The 20,362-nt window shown below is 34.8% G+C and overlaps 1 protein-coding gene across 1 annotated transcript in view; it reads right to left on the minus strand.

Moving 5' to 3' along the window:
• NAALADL2 (N-acetylated alpha-linked acidic dipeptidase like 2) overlaps window positions 1-20,362 on the minus strand; it is a 416,355-nt gene that overhangs the window by 88,955 nt on the left and 307,038 nt on the right. The window contains exons 8-10 of the mRNA XM_050712534.1: window positions 15,948-16,040; window positions 11,407-11,612; window positions 9,180-9,299 (exon numbers count right to left, since the gene is read on the minus strand). Coding sequence (XP_050568491.1) covers window positions 9,180-9,299; window positions 11,407-11,612; window positions 15,948-16,040 — 419 coding nt within the window. The remainder of the gene's footprint in view (window positions 1-9,179; window positions 9,300-11,406; window positions 11,613-15,947; window positions 16,041-20,362) is intronic.

Genomic DNA, 20,362 nt, shown 5'->3' on the forward strand with positions numbered 1-20,362 from the left:
CCATTTGAAAATCCAGAATTCTGTACTAACAGAAAAACCTAATGCCTCTCTCACATATTATCCCACTTTTACATCAGCGTAGCTGCACTAGTCCTCATAAAATTTCTCTTAGTGTGCAGAAAATCAGAATATGGACCAAAATATTTACGCTGAAGCTCAAGGCAGTGTGTGTCCTTTGCAGAGCATAAACACATTGTCCCAATTAAAGGTCATGTATGAGCTCTATTCCTTTCAAATACTGTCACAGATCTCTTTTTAAAAGGTCATAGGTAGGCTTTAAGTCAAGTTATAAGAATATTTTGCCTTAAGCTACAGCATTACTTACTATAAGCACCAGGGCCTAAGGCAAAATCTGCATGGAGTAGGGCTGCATAGTAGGTGTGCTTCTCTGGTATGGAAGTACAGGATGTTAGAAAGAAGAAATGATCATAGACATTATTATTTATATACCACTTTCTTTTAAAAGTGGGATTAAATACTAGAGCATCACACTCATGCATCAGCAGGCCTTCTTTGGGAACTCCAGAATAAGCGGATGAGTAGAGATGCTCAGGATTCTGCCAGTATAGAAGCAAGACCTCGGTTCAAGTTGAGTTTATTAAAATGCTTTGGTTCCAGATTCACTTGCTAGTCAGCTGCTTCAGTTACAGAGATATTTTCCAAATACCCTACTGTGCTGTGAAGAGGCATTAAATCAAGATACTGTTTCTAAGAGCAATACAAGACTACAACAAATAAAAGTGAAATATCTTTTTTTTTTCTTCTCCTTCTGGCTTATGATTCTCACTTCCTCTCTACATACATTTTTCTGCCATTTTCACTCACTGTAAGACACTAAGTTGAAGACCAGTGGCAACTAGCAACTGCTCAAGTGGCAACATTTGGAAAAAAAAAATCAAGTTGATGAAATACTAAAATTCACGCTGACTTTGAGGAAGATGTATCAATTATTTGAAGCAGATATTCAGTGTATAAAGTGTATAATTTTCTTGCTTAAATCAAAAACTTTAGGGATTTATGTACCCACTTTCCTTTTTTTTTTTTTTTTTTAATATCAGAAAGAATTTGATCATTTGGGAGTTTTCCTGAGGCTACCTTATTCATCTTCTACCCATCACAACTAATCATACCAGCAGCAATAATAATAATAATAATAATAAAATAGTAAGTGGATTGGATAGTAATTTATAAGAAGCACTATTATCTCATCTTGAACCTGACTGAGATACTAAGGTCAGAGAAGAAGAGAGCCATTGAGAATAATATGAAGTGGCAAGTAAAAATTTGGGAATGAAAGAAATCCTTACTCATCACACATCTGTCTAGTATCCACTGCAGTCAACTGGTGTTGACTGACAATAACAGTTATTAGATAAGGACAAAATATCTTTAGATTATCTAAAAAACTGGATGAGCCACAAAAAATGACCCATTGACTGTTGTGTTCAAAATGCCCATTAAATTTGAGCCCAGCTCAAATAAAACAAACAAACAAACAAAAAAAGCACTGCCATCACCACCAACAAAAAAACCTACTGCATTGAGGAGCTCATCTAGCTAATGTATTAATTTGATACATTCATGATAGTTCATGGAAGTGTGTCAGCTAAGCAAAGGTGAAGTTGCTCAGTCCTCCACTCAAGATGAACATCAGGCCTTAGAGAATTATATTTTTTTTAAAGAGACTCTTAAGAAGGGAAATTGGTTACAGAAGGAAAAGAGGAAATATCTTCAGGCTTGTTCTAATTATTTAATGAAAAATTTACTGAGATACAAACCACATGCTGAGAAGGTCTATGATATGCACTAATCACCAAATTGAATTGAAAAATACAATCCAAACATTAATTACACACTTTAGATACCTATTTCATTCATATATATTACTCTACGATGTAGCAGAATAATGAAAACTACACTTAAACTGAAAATTCAGATATTGTTACTTAACCAAACCAAGTGATCACTGTTATTTTCTACTATATATAGATTTATCTGCAGAGGTTTTCAATAACCTAATAAAACGGTGTTATTAGGCATACTGAACTGTATGGAAGTTACCTCCAAAATCTGTTTCATCTGACCCCATGTCTGCATTGGAATCTTCTACTTCAAATACTCAACCAAGCACCACCCATCAGGAGAATCTGAACACCTTTAGATACTCAGGTAACAACAGTGCATCCCTTCACAATGGAAGGCAGGAAAGAAACAGAAAATTTCATAAAACTTGTGTTTGGCTCCTCTTTGAAAGTCAGTGTGCCCTAAATGACATATAGAAAATAGGAAATGAGAACTACCTCTTCCAAAAATCACATGGGATTTAATTGTTTGGGATTAATAATTAAATTGAAAACAAATTAACAAAATGCTCTGCCACGAAAAAACATACTTAAATGCATTATGAAGGAAAGTTCTAGTGGTTAAATATGACACCTCACAGATCCTTCTGGGCCAACATCCTGCTCTCTACAGATACCAATTCTAAATTGGTAAGGAAGAGCAGAATAGAGGAAGCAAGTGGTAACATTTACCCTGATCATTCTCCCATCATCTGTGTAACTTTAGCTCTTAAATTCTTAAAACACAAGGTGGTATCTTCACATTTAATCCCCCTTCATGCTTTTTTTCTTCCATGGATCTATCCATCTTTAATTGAAGCTATATACCATTTATGCTTTTACAGTTTTCTGTGGTAGATGTAAATGGCATTTGTTTAAAATGGTAGAGGCTGAGGGAGGGTATGATTACTGTGTTCAGTATGTAAGAAGGTTATTGCAAAAAGAGTAAAGATTGCTAGTAGGAAAAAAGGGAAAAGAAAGATTAATTTCCAACTGTGACAACTTCAACATACGGAAAAAGAATGTTCCAAATATTAATTTCTTAGACAACAGGCACAGATCATCTGAGAAAGTTGTAGGATATTGTAGACTGGAAGTTGACACACATCACAGAGACTCATTTCTGCAGATATACAAGGCTTTTGATCAGGTGATTGCTTGAAATCCTTATCAGTTTTGTTTTGCAACATCAAAGGTTACATATTCATTTGTATATACATCTTACCTAATCACTGTTATCATGTTTGGAATCAGTAAAATAAAATTCTCATGTCTTTTAAAGAAAGAATAAAAACCAACCAACCAAAAAAAACCTAAACTAAACAAAAAAAAACCCTGTTCATCTCTGTGCTTAATTTACAGCAATAATCCATTAATTTACAGGGAGAAAATGACTCTACATGATTTTTTTTTCCCAAAAAATTCCCCCGAGCCCTGAAGTACCTACAACAATGTAATTGGTTCCAAAGAACCATCACTTCCGAATGTTCATAGCCATTTCAGCTACGCATGCAACTATTTCATAACCATACTTGAAGGTATTATATAAATATGATTTATGATACTTTTGTGGTGTTTGGATTTAATTAAATGTTGTGAGTGACAACTGTAAATAACTACTGCTGTTTGTTTTATATAAAAATCTACTCATTACACAAAGCAGACCAAATGCAGCACACAATGCAAACAATAAAATGTATCATACAAGACAAGCTTTTCTAAAATAATGAATCTAAAATCAAATTAGATTTTTTGGCATGAAAGACAGATACTTAAAAATGTGATATTACCATGGAGTTCATATACACTAGCTTCCATGTCCAGTCTCTTCTATATAACATTACCTTCTGTTTTGTTCTTAAATTATTACTTGGTAAACTACACCTTTACAATTTCAGAGTTAAAATGACTTGTACTTTTTAAAAAAGATTTTCCACTCACCTTAGTGCCCCTTTGAAAGAACAAAACAAATTCCAGTATTGTGTATTAACTTTTAGTATGTCCCTTAGTAGCTTAAATGTCTACTTTTCAACTGAGTTTCAAACTCCTTAATTTGTTAGAAAAGTATGAATTAAGAACATGTTACACTTACAGGATTTTAAAAATATATATTTGACATCCGTTTCATGAGAGAAGCTTTAAAAGCTATTCAAGTATTACTGAATTTCAGAACAGATATTTGTTAAATAACTATTAGTGGTAGAAAACATGGATAAAATAACATTAACTCTTCAACAAATGTTTGGACATATTTTTGAATTCCAGAGTCTAACTGGATTAATCAAAGTTAGTAGGTAATCCTAATAATTCTGGTTAGACATAATGTAGAGCATTCTTTCCTTTACCATCACAATGAAACAGCAGGAAGACTAGCTATATCTCTATTCACACAAACCAATAGTTTTTTTTTTTTAAATTATTTTTAATAAATATTTTTTCCCATTTAAACATGAAAAACGACAATTTTCTAGGACAGCTCAAAAACCTATAAAAAATCAATAGCAATAACTTAGAACCTGATGTTCAGCTTTTTAAAAGAAAAATCTTTCCAATGAAAAACATGAGTATTCTCATTTTAAAGAAAAATATACTGTACATTTTTTCCCTGTTGTATTCAGTGAAGTAAAATTATGTATGCATTTAAAGACAGGAGAAGTAAGATTATGGGAATTACGTTTCTTTGACTTGTCAAATGAAAATGTGATTAAATGTGTGTTACAGATTAAAACCTTGTGAATGATTTGGATAGAGAGAGACTTTTTGCATATAGTTTGACTGGCTTGAAATTAGTTCTGAAATTTTGTGGTAATTCCAATTATGAAGTGTCCTGAAAAACTCCATTCTAGCCCTATTTAGTATTTTTTTCCACAGTGGACAGGACACAACCACCAGAAAGTTTTGGCAGTTAAGCAAACAGATGAATAGAGCATGAAAAAACAATAAATGAGGATTCCCTACAATCATTCAAATTGAAGCTTATGATAATTAAAGCTATGGCACCTGTAGATGGATATGGAATGTTTTTTCCCACTTCTTCCACAATTTTGAATCACTAATTACCACCGTTATTTTATTTTGCATGCAAGGTTTGGCCATCACAAACTCTTCTGAAGCATTCCTCAAGGACGCCTACAAAGATGCTTAATCTCTCAACCTTTAATATTTTTTTTCCCCTTTGGGTGACTGACACTACACCTGTTAGTTTTAAAAATTCTTCTCCCAAGTTTTAGATACTTATTATATAGTTATGCCAACAGAATAGACACAGAAATTCAATTAATAGCCTTAAAAGGAACAGTGCTTTGTTTTTACATATAAGAAATGTAAGTGCACCAACACTTAAAGACATCTTAAACAGATGCTTTAAGTGACAAATTTTCTAAGTTAAGATATAAAGGCCCCTAGGTGCTAAAAAATCCTGCGGTGTGTAACCAAAACATAATAATCACCATAATCATAAGGTGATTTCTAAACCATTCAACTTTGTTACTGAAGTTTATTTGGAATACAATTCCACCTAATGTATAACCAAATGACCAAGCACTGATCAAAGCTAGCTTGTTATGAGTTCAGAAAGTCATGGTGGGTGAAATGACACATATGCAACAACTAGATTTGCTGTGTGTGTCCGACAGACATTTTTAAATTTCTGATATAGAAATTACTTAATTCTGTAGCATTAAATGGCTCAAGGAACAGTAAATTTTCTTGGGTGCACAAATAACAGCAGATCTGGAGTCTGATCAGCCATGGTCATATAATCACTTAAAAGTAAATAGAAATAAATGTGTTTCATAATAAATTTTTACTTGTGAAATGTTGATTATAGAAAAAAATCATTAATGGCCTTATTTACAGAGAATGAATGCCAGCAAAAAACAAACCTAATTTACCAATGACATACTGCCAACAAATGGTGATTCACTAACTGAGCAAGTGAATTGACAATCATTTTCCATAGAAAATAATAGTAGGCAAAAATATAACTTGGCAGAATTTCCCTCTTGTTAATGTGGACACTAATTAGCATAGTCATATAAAAAAGATTTGGATTCAATATGTCAAGGTCTCAGAATTGTTTGAATTCCTCTTTGCTTAATTAATCCAAATATTTAAATTAGCTTCTTCATGTAATTTGGTGTTTCAACCAGAATCCCAGTGAAAGGCACATAAAATTATTATTTGAAGACTGATTATGTAGCTCCCTTTTAAAACCCACCACTAAAATAAAGATGTAATTCCTTTACATTAAGTATATTTAAGAAGTCACCGTTTCTGTTAATTATGCAATCACTTTACTCTCTAACTGACCACTGGATCTCACATAGTACCTGACTTATCGGGTTCCTTACTTCTCTTTTTATTGGTAAGTCTGTAATATTCATACAAACGACATTTCAGCTAAAACGTCTTCCTTACCTTTCCTACAAATTTGCAGAAATTAAAAGAGAAAGTGTTTTCGAATCTGCAGTGATTAGAAAGCTTATGAAGTGTCCAAAATTGGGTTTTAGAAAAGCCATATGCAGATAACATAGAGAATAAACACCCTTGTATGCATTTGCCTGTCAGTTTGCTATTTCCACACAGTTTTCTGAAGATATGGTCCTTGTTGCATTCACTGAGTACTTTGCATTTAGTGCAATTTTCACTCCAGCTTTCTTTCACAGGTCAAGCTACTGTTTTTCATTGTTTCCCCTTTAATTCTAGTACTTATATTTGTAGGCTTTTGTAGGAAGTATTAATTATCCCTAGGACTACATTCTCCCTTTGTTATACTAAGACGGAGTGCCCACACTTTCATTAAAAATCTTGATTATCAAAACTGTGTTGCAATACTAGTAATACTGTTAAGGAATAGGAGAAACAATGCAAGCTGGCTCTGCAAGTCTGAAAGTGGAAGCATGAGTTTTACCACAGAATCCAAAGGTACACTGAGGTATCTTCCACAAATCCAAAAATTACAGAAGATTTCTACCTAACCAAACAAGATGGTCTATTTTCCCTTTTCATTTTAAAACAGATTGATATTGTTAATTCTACATTCGTGTTTCACCTGCATTTCTGTTCTAATACTCTTATGTACAGAGAATTACTGTTGTGATGAATTACTAAATACAAATTAGAATGATATTTGTTTCTTTCTGGACTTTTTAAGCATTTCTTTACAACTTGCATCTTTAACAAGAATCTCATGTAAATGGATGGACTTCCTTCAAGATGATATGACCTCCAAAAAGACAAATCTTATGACATTTGCACATCTTATGACAATCAGAATTTTGAAGTAAATCTATAATTACATTGTCTTCTTGGCAAGTGCTGGAAGTAATATCAGTATTCTTTATTTGATCCAACTGTGAGTACCCACGGGAACAAATGATGATCTTTGCTGGGCTGTTCCATCACTATCATAATATTTGACATGAATTCAGAATTCTAGCCAGCATTTGGAAGCAATAATTCATATAAATCTTTTCAATGTCACAAACAGTATGACAGTTGCATTAATTACAAATAATATTAGCCTACAAACAACAAAAGTATACAGATTACCTTGCGTGCATTTTGTCCTTATTAAATGGGGCTTCAGGGTAAACATGCAGAACAGATATATTCTCAACAACATAGCCTTACCCATTAAAGAATCAGAGATAAGATGGAGGGTGTTTACCAGAAGAAAAAAATGAAGCTGTAGTCATGTTTGACTAAACACTAACCAATTCACTGGTACAAAGTAGGACTCCGAAGAGATGCTGTGTCCACGCTTCTGGATAGTACACAAATGCCACTACAAGAATTATAAAATATTCAAACATCGCATCCAAATGCACCACAGAATTAAAGTGGAAACGGAAAAGAGATTTCCTTTCCTTTCTTTCCAGAACAGAGGGCATGGCTTTAATGCACTCACTATCATCTTTATTAGAAAAAAAGAATCAAATCTTAATAAAGTGATAGATAAATTATAACGAAATTCTCTCCTGCACAGCTCCAGACAGTTTCCAATTTTCAAATCATCATCATGGATTGTATTCTGAATTCAAAGAAACAAAATTAGAATAAAACAAGTAGGTCAAGGAGCTAATGTAATATATTTATTCCTGTAAAATGGCAAATACCTGTTTCCTTGGAGTCAGGACTGCAGAAATTATAGGCTAGCAAAAGGCTAGCCACCTGTGAGAAGAGTATTTTTTGCAAACACAGTAGCTAAAATGTGTACTAAGATTGTAACTGACATATCCAGTACACCTGGAGACACACATATACAACATTATAAATACTTCTCCACAAATAAAAATCTTTTTTTTTCTTCCCTGAAAAGAAATGATTTTGCATTGCACTTTTCACAATACTTACACAGAATAAACCAGATCCTTTCCATGAGGAAATTATCATCTAATCACTGTACAGAAGTGCTTAAAATATTGGTAAGAAGCAATTTGACCAATATCGTTTTACTAACTTAGTTGGACAGAAAACGTCAAGTAAGATCAGCCTTAAGCTCCATTTAATTCAAGATGATACTTTAAGCAGTGTTTAGTACCAGATGTTTCAAAGGCAAGTCAAAGAAACATCAGAATAGCCTAATGAATATTAGCTTGGTAAATTTATGGAAAAAACCTCTAAAACGCATACATTATGAAAGTCAAATTTAAATCCATTTTATGCACTCTATTTTAAACTGTTTTCATCATCTAGTATGTATCTTACACTATTTCCACTTCATCTTAAGTATTAACAAATACATTGAAAACTCAGAAACAGTAATAACATCATTAGTTTTAAGCCTACATGCAGTTCTACATGCATAGTTCTACATGAGCAGAACTATGGAATCTCCTGACTGTAGACACGTTACAAAGGTGTGAGCTGTGAACCTGACATATATACTTTAGACAGTATTTATTATAGTAAGGGTAATACTCTCCCCCGAATGTCACTTTACATCTGGTAAATATACAGGTTTAAATGCATGATGAGAAACAGTCTGGACAGTTCAGATTAGGAAAAGAAAAATCTGATTTCTTGTAATCATTATAGAATATGCTACTTCAAAGCTGCAAAAAGGTGTAAAAGCTGAAGGGCATGCAAGTGTGGTGAGACTTGGTATAATGAACAGCTGAAGTAAATTATCCTTTCCGACCTCTTAATACACCTTGTAATTTTTTCTAAGACAAAGTTTAACCTGCTTATTTAGTAAAAACAGTTCATGTGTATTTGCGAAGTTAAAATACTTAAACAGAAAAACCTACATCTGTAATTATTTAAAATCAACCAATATATAGGGGATTATCTGTGTAACCTCATAAACCATACATGAAATAAAATATTTCTAACCTCTGCTGTCAGTTGCTGAAGAGAAGGAGATGCAATAGGATGTAAAGTTGAGTTGCCTCTGACTGGATTATGGAGGCTAACATAAGCCACAACATTTCTTTGAAGAACTCTCTTGAGATCCTAGAACAGAAGCAGATCGATGGTTATTAATACACATGGTTATAATGAAGATTTGTTTTGTTATTTCCTTTACTTCTAGGGAAAGACTGCACTCTGTGTTTTTGTCCTTTGTGAATCCCTAAGTATTACTTAACTACTGCTTTTTACAATATGCTGTTAAGAAATTCAAAGGATATTTTAGAGTCATTTCTCTCTATAGCAGAAGTTATAATTCCATTTCACACATCGTCTCAACAAAATGCAAACAGGCCTAGGAGGAATTAAAAATGACTACACTTGTAAGACCAAAAATGAAAACATTACATACTGTGAAACAACGTGAAGGCCTTTTACATTTATGCCTGACAGAAAACAAACTTCAAAAGAGATCATTATCAAGAGTTAAATGCACTATAATTTTTAGAAACCAAATTCAGATTTAAATTGCATAACTTTCCAAGTGTTGTCACTTTATTATGTCTTAGACTATGAAAATAGTATGTACAAACTGTTTCAATTATTATCTCTTTTAAAAAAAATCCCCCTTGCCTTCTCAGTAATGAGGTACTTTTTGCGTGAAGTGGCTCTTCATATTGAACAGAAGGGGTGTAACGCAATTACATCTGATGTAAAGCCGACTTGAAGTGGAACTAAACAGATTTTGCTTCCAGCCTGGATCTTTTCAATTTGATTTTTTCACCCCTTCTTGTTTCTGAAGAATAATCATGTTGGAAGTATGATGAGGTAGGAAGCTTCAAATGAGAGCTAGTTGCTTCTCATGCATGATAAAAAGAAATTAACTCTTCATTTTATCTACTGTTTTAATTCAGCAGCCATGAACCTGTCTGTTAGCTATTCCTTTAATTTATCAACTGAAGTCCACTGCAATTATATATGATCAACAAGACTCGGATGAGGCATTTTCTTTCACTGAGCTGACTTCTATTCTGCTGAATGGAAAGGCACACGAGGAATTGTCTATATTGGACTGTAGCTTTTAAGCACAAATACATGAAAAGTGAACCAGCAGTAGCCATGGGACTCTGAAATGTTTATGTAATTAATGTAAACCATGATGTGGTTCTCCTCCTTTTACTCAGTGTGCTCATGACTAAGCTCTCCCAGCACTAAGTCTATCAATTAGAAATTAGTAAGTAACTGTTGAACCTCCAAGCAGCCACCCTCTGAGGATCTCCTGGGCCTAGCGCTGTGGTTTAACGCTGACAGGCAGCTGAGTGCCACATGGCTACACACTCAAAGCCCTCCTCAGCACAGTGTGGCCAGGAATGAGATGGAGGGAAAGAACAACAAATATTGTGGGTTTGAGATAGGAGCAGTTCAATGAAATAAAAAGCACAGGCCATGCACAAGCAAAACAAGAACAACGTTATTCTCTACTTCCCATCAGCAAGCGACGTCCAGCCACTTCTGGGGAAACAGGGCCTCACTACAGGCCGCGGTTGCTCAGGAAGACTGATACCTTCATAGTGGGAGCCTTCCCCACTCCTTCCCCTTCCCCAGCTTTCATTGCTGAGCGTGATGCCGCATGGCATGGCCTGTCCCCTTACTTGGTTTAGCTTGGCTGCCTCGGCGACGTCCCCTCCCCACCTCTTGCCCACCTCGTGGCTTGGTGGGGCTGGAGAGCTGGCCTGGATGCTGTGCCAGCACTGCCACGGCACTGGGGTGTCACCAACACCCTTCCAGCTACCAGTGCAAAGCACAGCAACCATGTGGGATGCTGTGGGGAAGTTAACTCCATCCCAGCCAGACCATGGACACCTAGGTCATTTTAGAGCTTTTTCCCCCAAACTCTGGCAATGTCCTCCTTTACAGTCCTCTGCCGAAGCAGCGAGGGGAATCAGCTCACAAAGTGCTGTGTATAACCACTGAGCAACTTCCAATGCTCGGGGAACACCTTTCCACCCCATTATCACACATGCTCTGTTCCACAGGAACTGCCTCTCTACAGATGTTTTCATTGCATATGCTATGGAGTATGTGGATGTACACAAACAGCTGTCACAGACCAGTTAATGAACTATAACTTCTATATGGTAATTTCGTATTGCTTCTATGTTTTCAAGAAACATAATAATTATTGCAATGCTTCCTTCTAAAATTGTTTTACCTCTGCCCATTCATATGAACCAATGTTCCCAAACGATGTTCCTCCCCAGGAGCAGAAAACAATGGTCCGGTCAGGTCTCCAGCCTCTCTTGACCTTCAACATCAAAGCCTGTATAAATGCTGTAATGATAGCAGTGCTACTGGCCCATTCTTGCCCATTGGAAGTGTTCAAACTGTTGTGATGACTACCAATTAGGACATATCTGTCTGAAAAAAAAAAAAGAAAAAAAAACACCGAAAAGAGAAAATCTTACTTCTCCTGGATACTAACATTAAAAGAATTACAAAAACAAAGGATGATTTTTATTAGTAGTCTGTAATGTCATTAATACAACACAGTGCTGTCAACAAAAGTTTATATGATCATGTGCAAGACAATTGTACAATATAAATATATAAAACTGTGACTACTACTTAAAAATAAACTAATAAATATCCGTACTTTCCTAATTTCATCCCTGTGCCCTCTCCTTCATTATTTGCTTACTATTCTCCCCAGCCAGAACTTCATCATATAGATAATCTAATAAAAGTTCCATGCTTGTATTAGAGTGTTCTAGAAAAAAAAATCAAATAAATAACCAGGAAGCACTACCTTAAATACATGTTAGTGTCCAAAAAAAAGAAAACAAAAGATGTGGTAGTACAATGAGAAACATGGAGAAAATAGATAGAGCATTTGCACTCCCTCACCTGGAAGACTGTGTTCAGTGCTCACCACCCTATCTCAAAAAAGACATTGCAGAAACAGCAGTTGAGAAGCTGGTAACCAGAATGGTTAGATATCAGGACTTAGACTTCCAGGTAAGGAGACATTGAAAAGACCTGGACTGCAGGTTTAGAGAAGAGACACGACAGAGGAATAAAGATAATGAATGATACAGAAAGGTAAGTCAGACCTAGCAACTTTGATGATACTGGAAGAAAGTATTTTATAAAATGAAAGGCATTAGGTTTCAACCTGAAATAAAGAACATGTATACAGTTATTCAGAGAAAAACAGAACAAAATAAATCTCGTTCAGAGAAATTAAATGAAATCATCTCTCAAAGCTTTATACATAATCCAAATACTAACTCTCAAGTATAAAGAGCCGTCTTTTATTCTGAAAGGATGATGTGGTATGAAACAACATGAACTCCTAGTGTGACTGATGTGTTTAAAGAAGTCTACACAGAGTTCTGCTGGATGACTTATTCAGCTATTAGATGTGTATGAGATGAATTCACGATGGGAACCTCTTTGAAGGATAGCCTATTGGGTGTGTTCTGATATATAGTAAAGTCGCTTTCTCCAGATCTAGACTTTCAAAGGCACGCTTTCCATATTTCAGGACATTGATAGAGAACAGGAGAACAGTTATTAAGTGATGCCAGATCAGCAACAACCTTCGGATGTCACATGGGTTCCAAGGAATGTAAAGAGTTTTGGTTTCCTGTTAGTACTCTATCCAAAAGGATTCATTCCTCACTGATGTCAGTACACTGGACTGCAGCAATACAGGGAGGTGGTAAAATGCCCACACTTTATACTGATTATAAAATTAAATATCTACTCCATGGGGACTTTTTGCAGTGACTGCTGCCTGGAAAGATTTCTTTAACTGAACAATAATACATTTTGATTATAAAACCATTCTTGATGATATTGAACTTTTACTGGTTTTGTTCAACAAAATACATGGTGATATTGTTTTATAAGGTATTGAAAATGCTTTACTAATAGGGGAGCTGCTATGTACCTGTAATATAACATTTTCAATCAACTGCTTGAGGGGGAGAGGAGTGTATAGGTAGGTAAATAAAAATTTGTTTCTTTAGAGTAAATTTGCAAAATATAAATCTAACTGTACAAATGTAACAAAATGCAATCTAACATATAATTAGACTCGTATGTTGCATCATGAGAAGTTCAATCATAGATTGCAGTGACAGTGAAAAGTCACAGGATCTTAAACTTCCTTAATGTTAAGCAATTGGGAACAGAAATGAATAGAAAGTCCTTAAGGGATTCTAAATTATTAGAGCAAGTGCCCCTAACACAGGGTGATCAGACCAGAACAATGCTTGCCCCTTATTAAATCTCTTCAGCCTGTGAACAGTGAGTATGAAGGGGAGTGGAAAGAGACCTTATGAAAAATAGTATAGGACATTTTAATGGAAAAACCTACAAACAGCAACTTGCTGTAGGAGACACCAGCTGAATGAACAGGGGTAAAACATAACAGCTGGTGCCGCCTTTGAAATTCTTCATCTTTGCACATCTCTCTCTTGAATAGACACAATACCCTGAAGCAAGTGACTATGGGAAAAGCATAGGAGAAAGGATGGCCACAGTTACAGAGGCAGCAGCTGTCCTTTCTCATAATCATTTACAGAAACAGGAAGAGACAGATACCATGTGGTAAGAAAAAAAAAGAGAAAGAAAGGACTAGATGTGGAGAAAAAATATCCATTACTTTTGAAAGTGACAAGATGGGACAGTGTTCAGGGTAGTGATGGGCTGGACAATGGTCATTTATCATTGAAAAAAAGTGACTTTATACTATCTTCTTGTTATACATCCCATTTTCAATCATGTCCTACAAAATCAATGTTATGTTTTTCAGATTTTTAAATGCTGCCAACAACCATATTCTTCTGCACTTAAATCTTTTAATGTCTTGGTCAAATAATATCACCATTATATAGGTGGGTGAGCATGTGTGCACATTAGGATGCCTTTAAAAAAAATCAGAACTGAAAAACACTCTTGGAGGTGTTCTCCAGTCTTTCACTAAGCTACACTGAAGATAAATTTGGCTTGCTCTCTGCAATCCTGGGAACATAAAGGTGAATATTCCAGGTACGTGAAAACTACTAAAACCCCATCAAAATGACAGAGAATCAATGCCACGAAAACATCAAATATTCTAACAGTTGACAGGGTGTAGCTACAGCAACAAGGAAGAGTAAAGAAACAATCGCAGGTTTAATTCATCCTGAATGAAGTGTGCATTACATGGTGCATTACACGCCTCACTTTTATCTACATTCGCAGCCAATTTCTATGACCCTTTTTCAGCAAGATATTTATGGGGTAAACTGTTGACATCTGGGTATTCCTATTGACTTCCTTTGGATATATGTATGTAGAGTTAAGCATACACTGATTTACCTTTAAAAAGTAGCTTCTTACTAAGAATGCAATAATAACGTGTAGAGAAGATAAATAATTTATTAAACAGATACCAGTGCATTCTTTTTCTTATTTGTCTCCATTCTCTTTCACAATGCAGTAGAAGACCTGTCTAAACATGACAGTTACTACCTTTCAAATTCTGTGACAGCTATTTGCAAAACATTAGCGACAGTAGACTGGTAACTTCAAATTATTCTACAAAATTAAATCCTTTATTGAAATTAAATCCACTGTGCTGACTACTTTCTATCTTGCTTAAAAAAATAATAACCTGGTGAAAAGTGTAGCACTGAGCCCGCACAAAACTTAGTCATTATTTTACTAAAAGGGATAAACTTTAAAGCTACTCTGCCTCCTTCACTGTATCACTTAAAAGGTGAAATGACCAGACTGTAGCTAAATTTGTGTCCTTTCTTATGAAGCTAATAAGAGAGCACTAATCAAGGCAAATGTGACGACCATTTTGATGATGATGTGATTTGTCCAGTACGAATTGTACTGGGCCAACAACACTTTTCAGTATGTCAAGAATCAGCAATAGTGTTCATTAGTGTTGCAGAAACCCTTCAACTTTCAGGCAAGTTCATTCACAGACAGAATGAACTCACGATGATCTTGATTCCTATGATGTTCTGATTCTGTTACCTACATAAAGCACCAAAGGAGAGAGGGGGGTTGTGTTTTAAATCACAATTACATTTAGGATCTTACTGTTTAATTCTTAAGGCATGCAGAACTAATTATTATTCATAGAACTGTATACAACTAGCTTAAGGCATGATTCTAACACAAAATAAGGCTGCAGAAATTGTGATTAAGAACTTAGTCACAGGCTTTACTACACTGTAATCACTTTTGATATTAGATCCTTAACTAAGCCAGAGATCAGGCTGCCCTGCACCTTGGTTTCAGTGAGACAGGTGGGTTACCCAGGGATGTTGTGGATTTGAATCACAGAGTTTTATTTTATTTAATTCAAAGTTCTGTTAACATTATAAAAAAATCAAAATGTTTTCTAAAGTTGTACAGACAGCTCATATATTAAATCAAATTGTGCAATACAGCATATTTTAAAATTAAAAACACCAACATAGTTATTGTTATACAACACAAATATGGTCTGCAAGTAAACTTTGGTTGTTGCATAAAAATACTTTCATTGTAACTACAATACGTCCTGAGATCATTCTGCGTTTAACCCAGATTTTCTCTTTTTGTCAGAAATCAACTCACAGACTACAAAGGCCTTCCTCTGTAGCAGTGCCACACACTGTAGCGTGACAAAGTAGAACCCTGACCCCAGCTATGACTCCCAGCCATTGTGAAACAAATAATCAGTACAAATGATAAAGGGCTACTTACCAGGAAACACAGTTCCTTTTAAATATCCAATAACATTAGAAATTGTCCTGTATGTTGTGACTGACTGAATATTCAGACTGATTATTTTTTTCTCTGTTAAAAGATAAAATGAAAAGAAAAAAGAAAACTAAGAAAATGTTAAACTGTTGTTTGTCCAAGCAAGAAATCCACAGACCACAGATATAAATCTCTCCAACAACAACAAAAAAGGGAAAACAAACAGAAAAAAGGTAATGAAGAGGGATAAAAGATTAAAACATGACATAATACAATATTTTCTTAGACACATTTTAGCAGTAGGTATTAAACCTGGAGTCTCAAAAGATGTTTCTGCTCCTTGAGGAAAAAGAACATTCAATTCACCCAATAAATGCTGCCAGAACACAGCAGTAATGAACAAGCAAAAAAACAATAACAACAAAATAAGTAGGATTTACATAATCCTATGATAAGGAAAGTTGTCTTAATCTTCACAGGTTTCTCTAACCTAAGCCCCCACCCAAGTCAGTCTTTCTATAACATTCACAGAATTATACCTAGTTTACATTACATTATTCTGGAAACAAACAAATGAGCAAGCAAACAAAAAAAATAACATGAACAACAAAAAACTGTGTTTTGGAAAGGAAAAGTTACACCTTAGCATTACTAATCACTATACCAGCATATCCTTTGGTGATGTACTTGTGAATTTATGCCAACAGACAGCTTAGCTGGTATCGGTTGAGGAAATGGTGTAAATACAAGGGCAAAAGATTCCAGACGCTGCCAATATATATGAGACTTGCCAAAATAGCTATGCCAGTTGAGACTGTGGCACAGGATTAAGCCAGAGAAATGTAAATGTCTGAGTTAAAATAGTTTTAAAAACTGTACAGTTCTTTGTTGCGAGTTCCTGCTGTTCCCTCTGTCCTCCAGGTGGGACACGCTAGCCACTCTAACTCCTGGAGTTTGTGGCAAGGCAACAAAGCATCTAACTACAGGGAACTGCAGATACCTTTCAAATGCTTCGTTTGCATTATAATAGACTGTATTAATATTCATCTCACCTGAAAGGTCATAACTTCTATCTGAGAAAAGCAAAACCGTCTTAAAGTGCTCTAACTTAAATGCTAGAGATGGTCTGAAAACAGGCACTGTGTCCTCCCGGCCCTTCGGGGGGCCCCTACATCCAGAGCATGTCCCCAGCCCTACAGCAGACGTGGATTTCAAGGCACATTTAGGTTGGAGTTCCTTCAGTGTCCGTATCCCGACTGCCACACAGCAAAATTAAAATATTCCACAGACCACTATGCTCTGTCGCCCAGGCTGTTGGCTTCCCCAAGATGCGCTGCTACCAGTTTGTTTCTGGGATTTGTTTCCTGAGATATGCAGAATGCTCAAGCAGGAAGTTTACTGCAATATGTAAAATAAAAACTATACAGCTCTATGAAAATTTTCTTCAGGGTTCATTTGCTGGTACTTCAGCTGGTAAATTTATTTAAAAATTCTCTTAACATAAAATTCAGTGTTTTCATTCACTATTCGCTGATATTTGAGAAAAGCAAAAACAACAGCTAGGAAATGTTCAAAAAATAAAAGTGTACCAAGAATATTTATTTTATTTTTTACTCAGACAAAACCTTCTTTGTTAAAAGTAGAAACAGCCTCCATGTGACAACTGTCTTTGCTAGAATGTAACAGCAAAGAATATGAAAGCCACCCACAGTTCATTAAAAATAAACCAAACCACATCACTTTGCAGTAATTAATCATAGCAACTTACTATTTTGATCTGTCATGGATACGTTTGGGTTCAAGTTCTAATTAACTTTTACAGTAACTTACATCAGAAGGGAAAGTCTATTTACAGCATGTGATGATGAATTGGTTGTTCTATAAATCTACAGATATTATTATAGAATTTTATTAAAATATTTAATTAAAAATATTAATCCAGAGTGCTCCCAGCACTGTACTGTTACCTATTTAATTTTTTCGGTCGTTTAAAAAAATATGAACACAGCTCATGGCATTTGAGCCATTGTACTTCTTTAGGCCCCATTTGAAAAATAAGATAAATCCTTTTGAAGACAAGTGGCATAACTGTCTTTCCTTAATCAACACCAGCTATGCAGTGTTCAACTTACAAAGAAGAAATAGAAAATTACGTCCTGGCAATACACATATTGTGGAATCAGATAGTCAAGTTAATAGTCATGTAATACACTAGTCAGCTTAAAGTGACTTGGGCTTAAAGGCTCAGTACCACCAGATGAAAAGGCTGAAAGCACTCTTTGGAGAATACAGCAGAAGTAAAATTTAATCCCCTTTTGACAGCGCTGACAACAAACATCACTTCCCTAATGCTGTATTTTAAAGGTATTGACATTTTTCTCTTTTTTCTGTATTCTCTCAAAAACTATGAGGAGACTTTAGCTTAAGACTGCTCAAGATATACTTTGAGTTTATGGAAACCAAAAGCTATGACTGAAGTAGAAGAACAGAAAAGTATTTATATTTTGTCAGTATTTTTGATCTATTTCTTTAACTTGAAATCTGTACATTATCTCTTGGCAAATGACTATCTTCTCTCAAAATTACCTATTTTAAAAAAAAAAGCATGGTTACTTCTCTCTCATTTGACTGACAGTTTTAGAACTACAGTAGAGCTTAAACTAAGTAGTCTAAGAAATAAGTTATGCTTGCTTTCTTTTTTTTTTTTTTTTTAAACTTTATCCCACGCTTATACCAACATAGAGGCAAGTGAGTTTGAGACTAATTTTCAAACAAATTGGTTAAATTTCTGAATCTTGCTCATACTAAGCACTTATATCAACCTCTTGTCTGATCATTCTTGTGAGTACTGGATTTTAAAAAGCATCATTAGTCACTCAGGTTTGAAAACTGAACTCATTTGACCAGACTTTTGCTACAAACACATAAAAATTTGCCCATATGCACATTTAACTCAAGTGCAGAAGCATTAAATACTAACTGAATTCAGGCATTCCAAAAACGTAATTCTTAGATCATATAAACAGAAGTTGTTTCAGAATACCGAGGAAACAAACTATATGGAATAACTCCAAGTCAGTTTTTAACACGTATATAAAACCTGCTGAAATCAGCACAAACCACACCTGAATAAAAATATGTCATTTTGAAATCACAATTAAAGTAACACATTGAAACATCACCACACTTCCAGAACCACATTATTTTTGGGTGCACAAATTCACCTGGGGTAGTCAGGATAAAATTTCATTCAACGTTTCTTTTTCAAGTCATTAAAAACCCTTATGTCGAGCTCTAATAACTCAAGTGCCAACTTTCTGGGCACATACTACCAAGCTTTTCAGGCCTCCCTGAAGGCTAATAATTTACTTAATAACAAAAGCTACAGTTTTCATAAAGTTCGCCCCAAGACCTGAGGCTTTAAAGTAATATTAAATATCACAGAGCATGATGTAACACTAAGAACACTCAATTCAGAAACACCATAACTGATTTACCTATAATGGATAATCAAATAGATTACAGATTTCTTTTATTTTATTGGTGATAGTGTACAGAATAATGTGGACTTGTACATAGCATTTGGAATATCCTGTTAAAAAGACGATGTGATGCAAATACATTAAAATGTGTATAACAGTAGATTTTACAATCATTTGGAAAAGTGCTTCATTTTCATTAGACAATTTCTAGAGAACCTGAGTAAATTCCAAGCTACTGCCATATTAGACTGTATAGTTATCATGCTTTTGAAATCTTATTTGATTGTGAAAAACGTATTTTAGATAATCCATAGTATTTCATCACAAGTCATTTTGAGTACCAAATCTTGTCTACTTCATATTTTAAATTGATTATCAATTAAGTTCAAGTATAGGTCTTTAAATGAAGAAAAGCACTTAATACTTAAAATACTATACTTCAACTCTTTCTAATTGCCCATTTTTTGAAAAAGTCCATGGGAGCACATCATTTTAGATAAGCAGGGATTAATGATGATGAACCATAATAAAGAAAAAGCAAATCTAATTACCAACTTGAACTACCACAAAACTAATAACTAACTTCAGTTCCCACTATACACTTCTTAGGTTCTATGTATCCCGTATATCTCAGATGTCTCTCTCCATATCCTCCCACTCCCTCTGTCACGTTATGTCTCGTGAAAACTGCAAGGCTAAGGGAAAAAAGAGGCAATGTGAGAAAACTATATATAAATGTCTAATCATTACTGATGAATCTGCTGCTCAGCTTTTTGAAACATACTGATGAGAGAATGATGATCATTTTATTCTAACAAATTTTAAGCCAACTAATCATTTGAATTGCGCATTCATCTCTTTTGACAGATAGATGATGAATTCTACGTCAGAAGTGGAATCTTTCTCTTAAGCTTCTTCCAATCAACAGGAAGACTG

The sequence above is a fragment of the Cygnus atratus genome, chromosome 9, assembly GCF_013377495.2.
Source record: "Cygnus atratus isolate AKBS03 ecotype Queensland, Australia chromosome 9, CAtr_DNAZoo_HiC_assembly, whole genome shotgun sequence".
NCBI classification, from domain to species: Eukaryota; Metazoa; Chordata; class Aves; order Anseriformes; family Anatidae; genus Cygnus; species Cygnus atratus.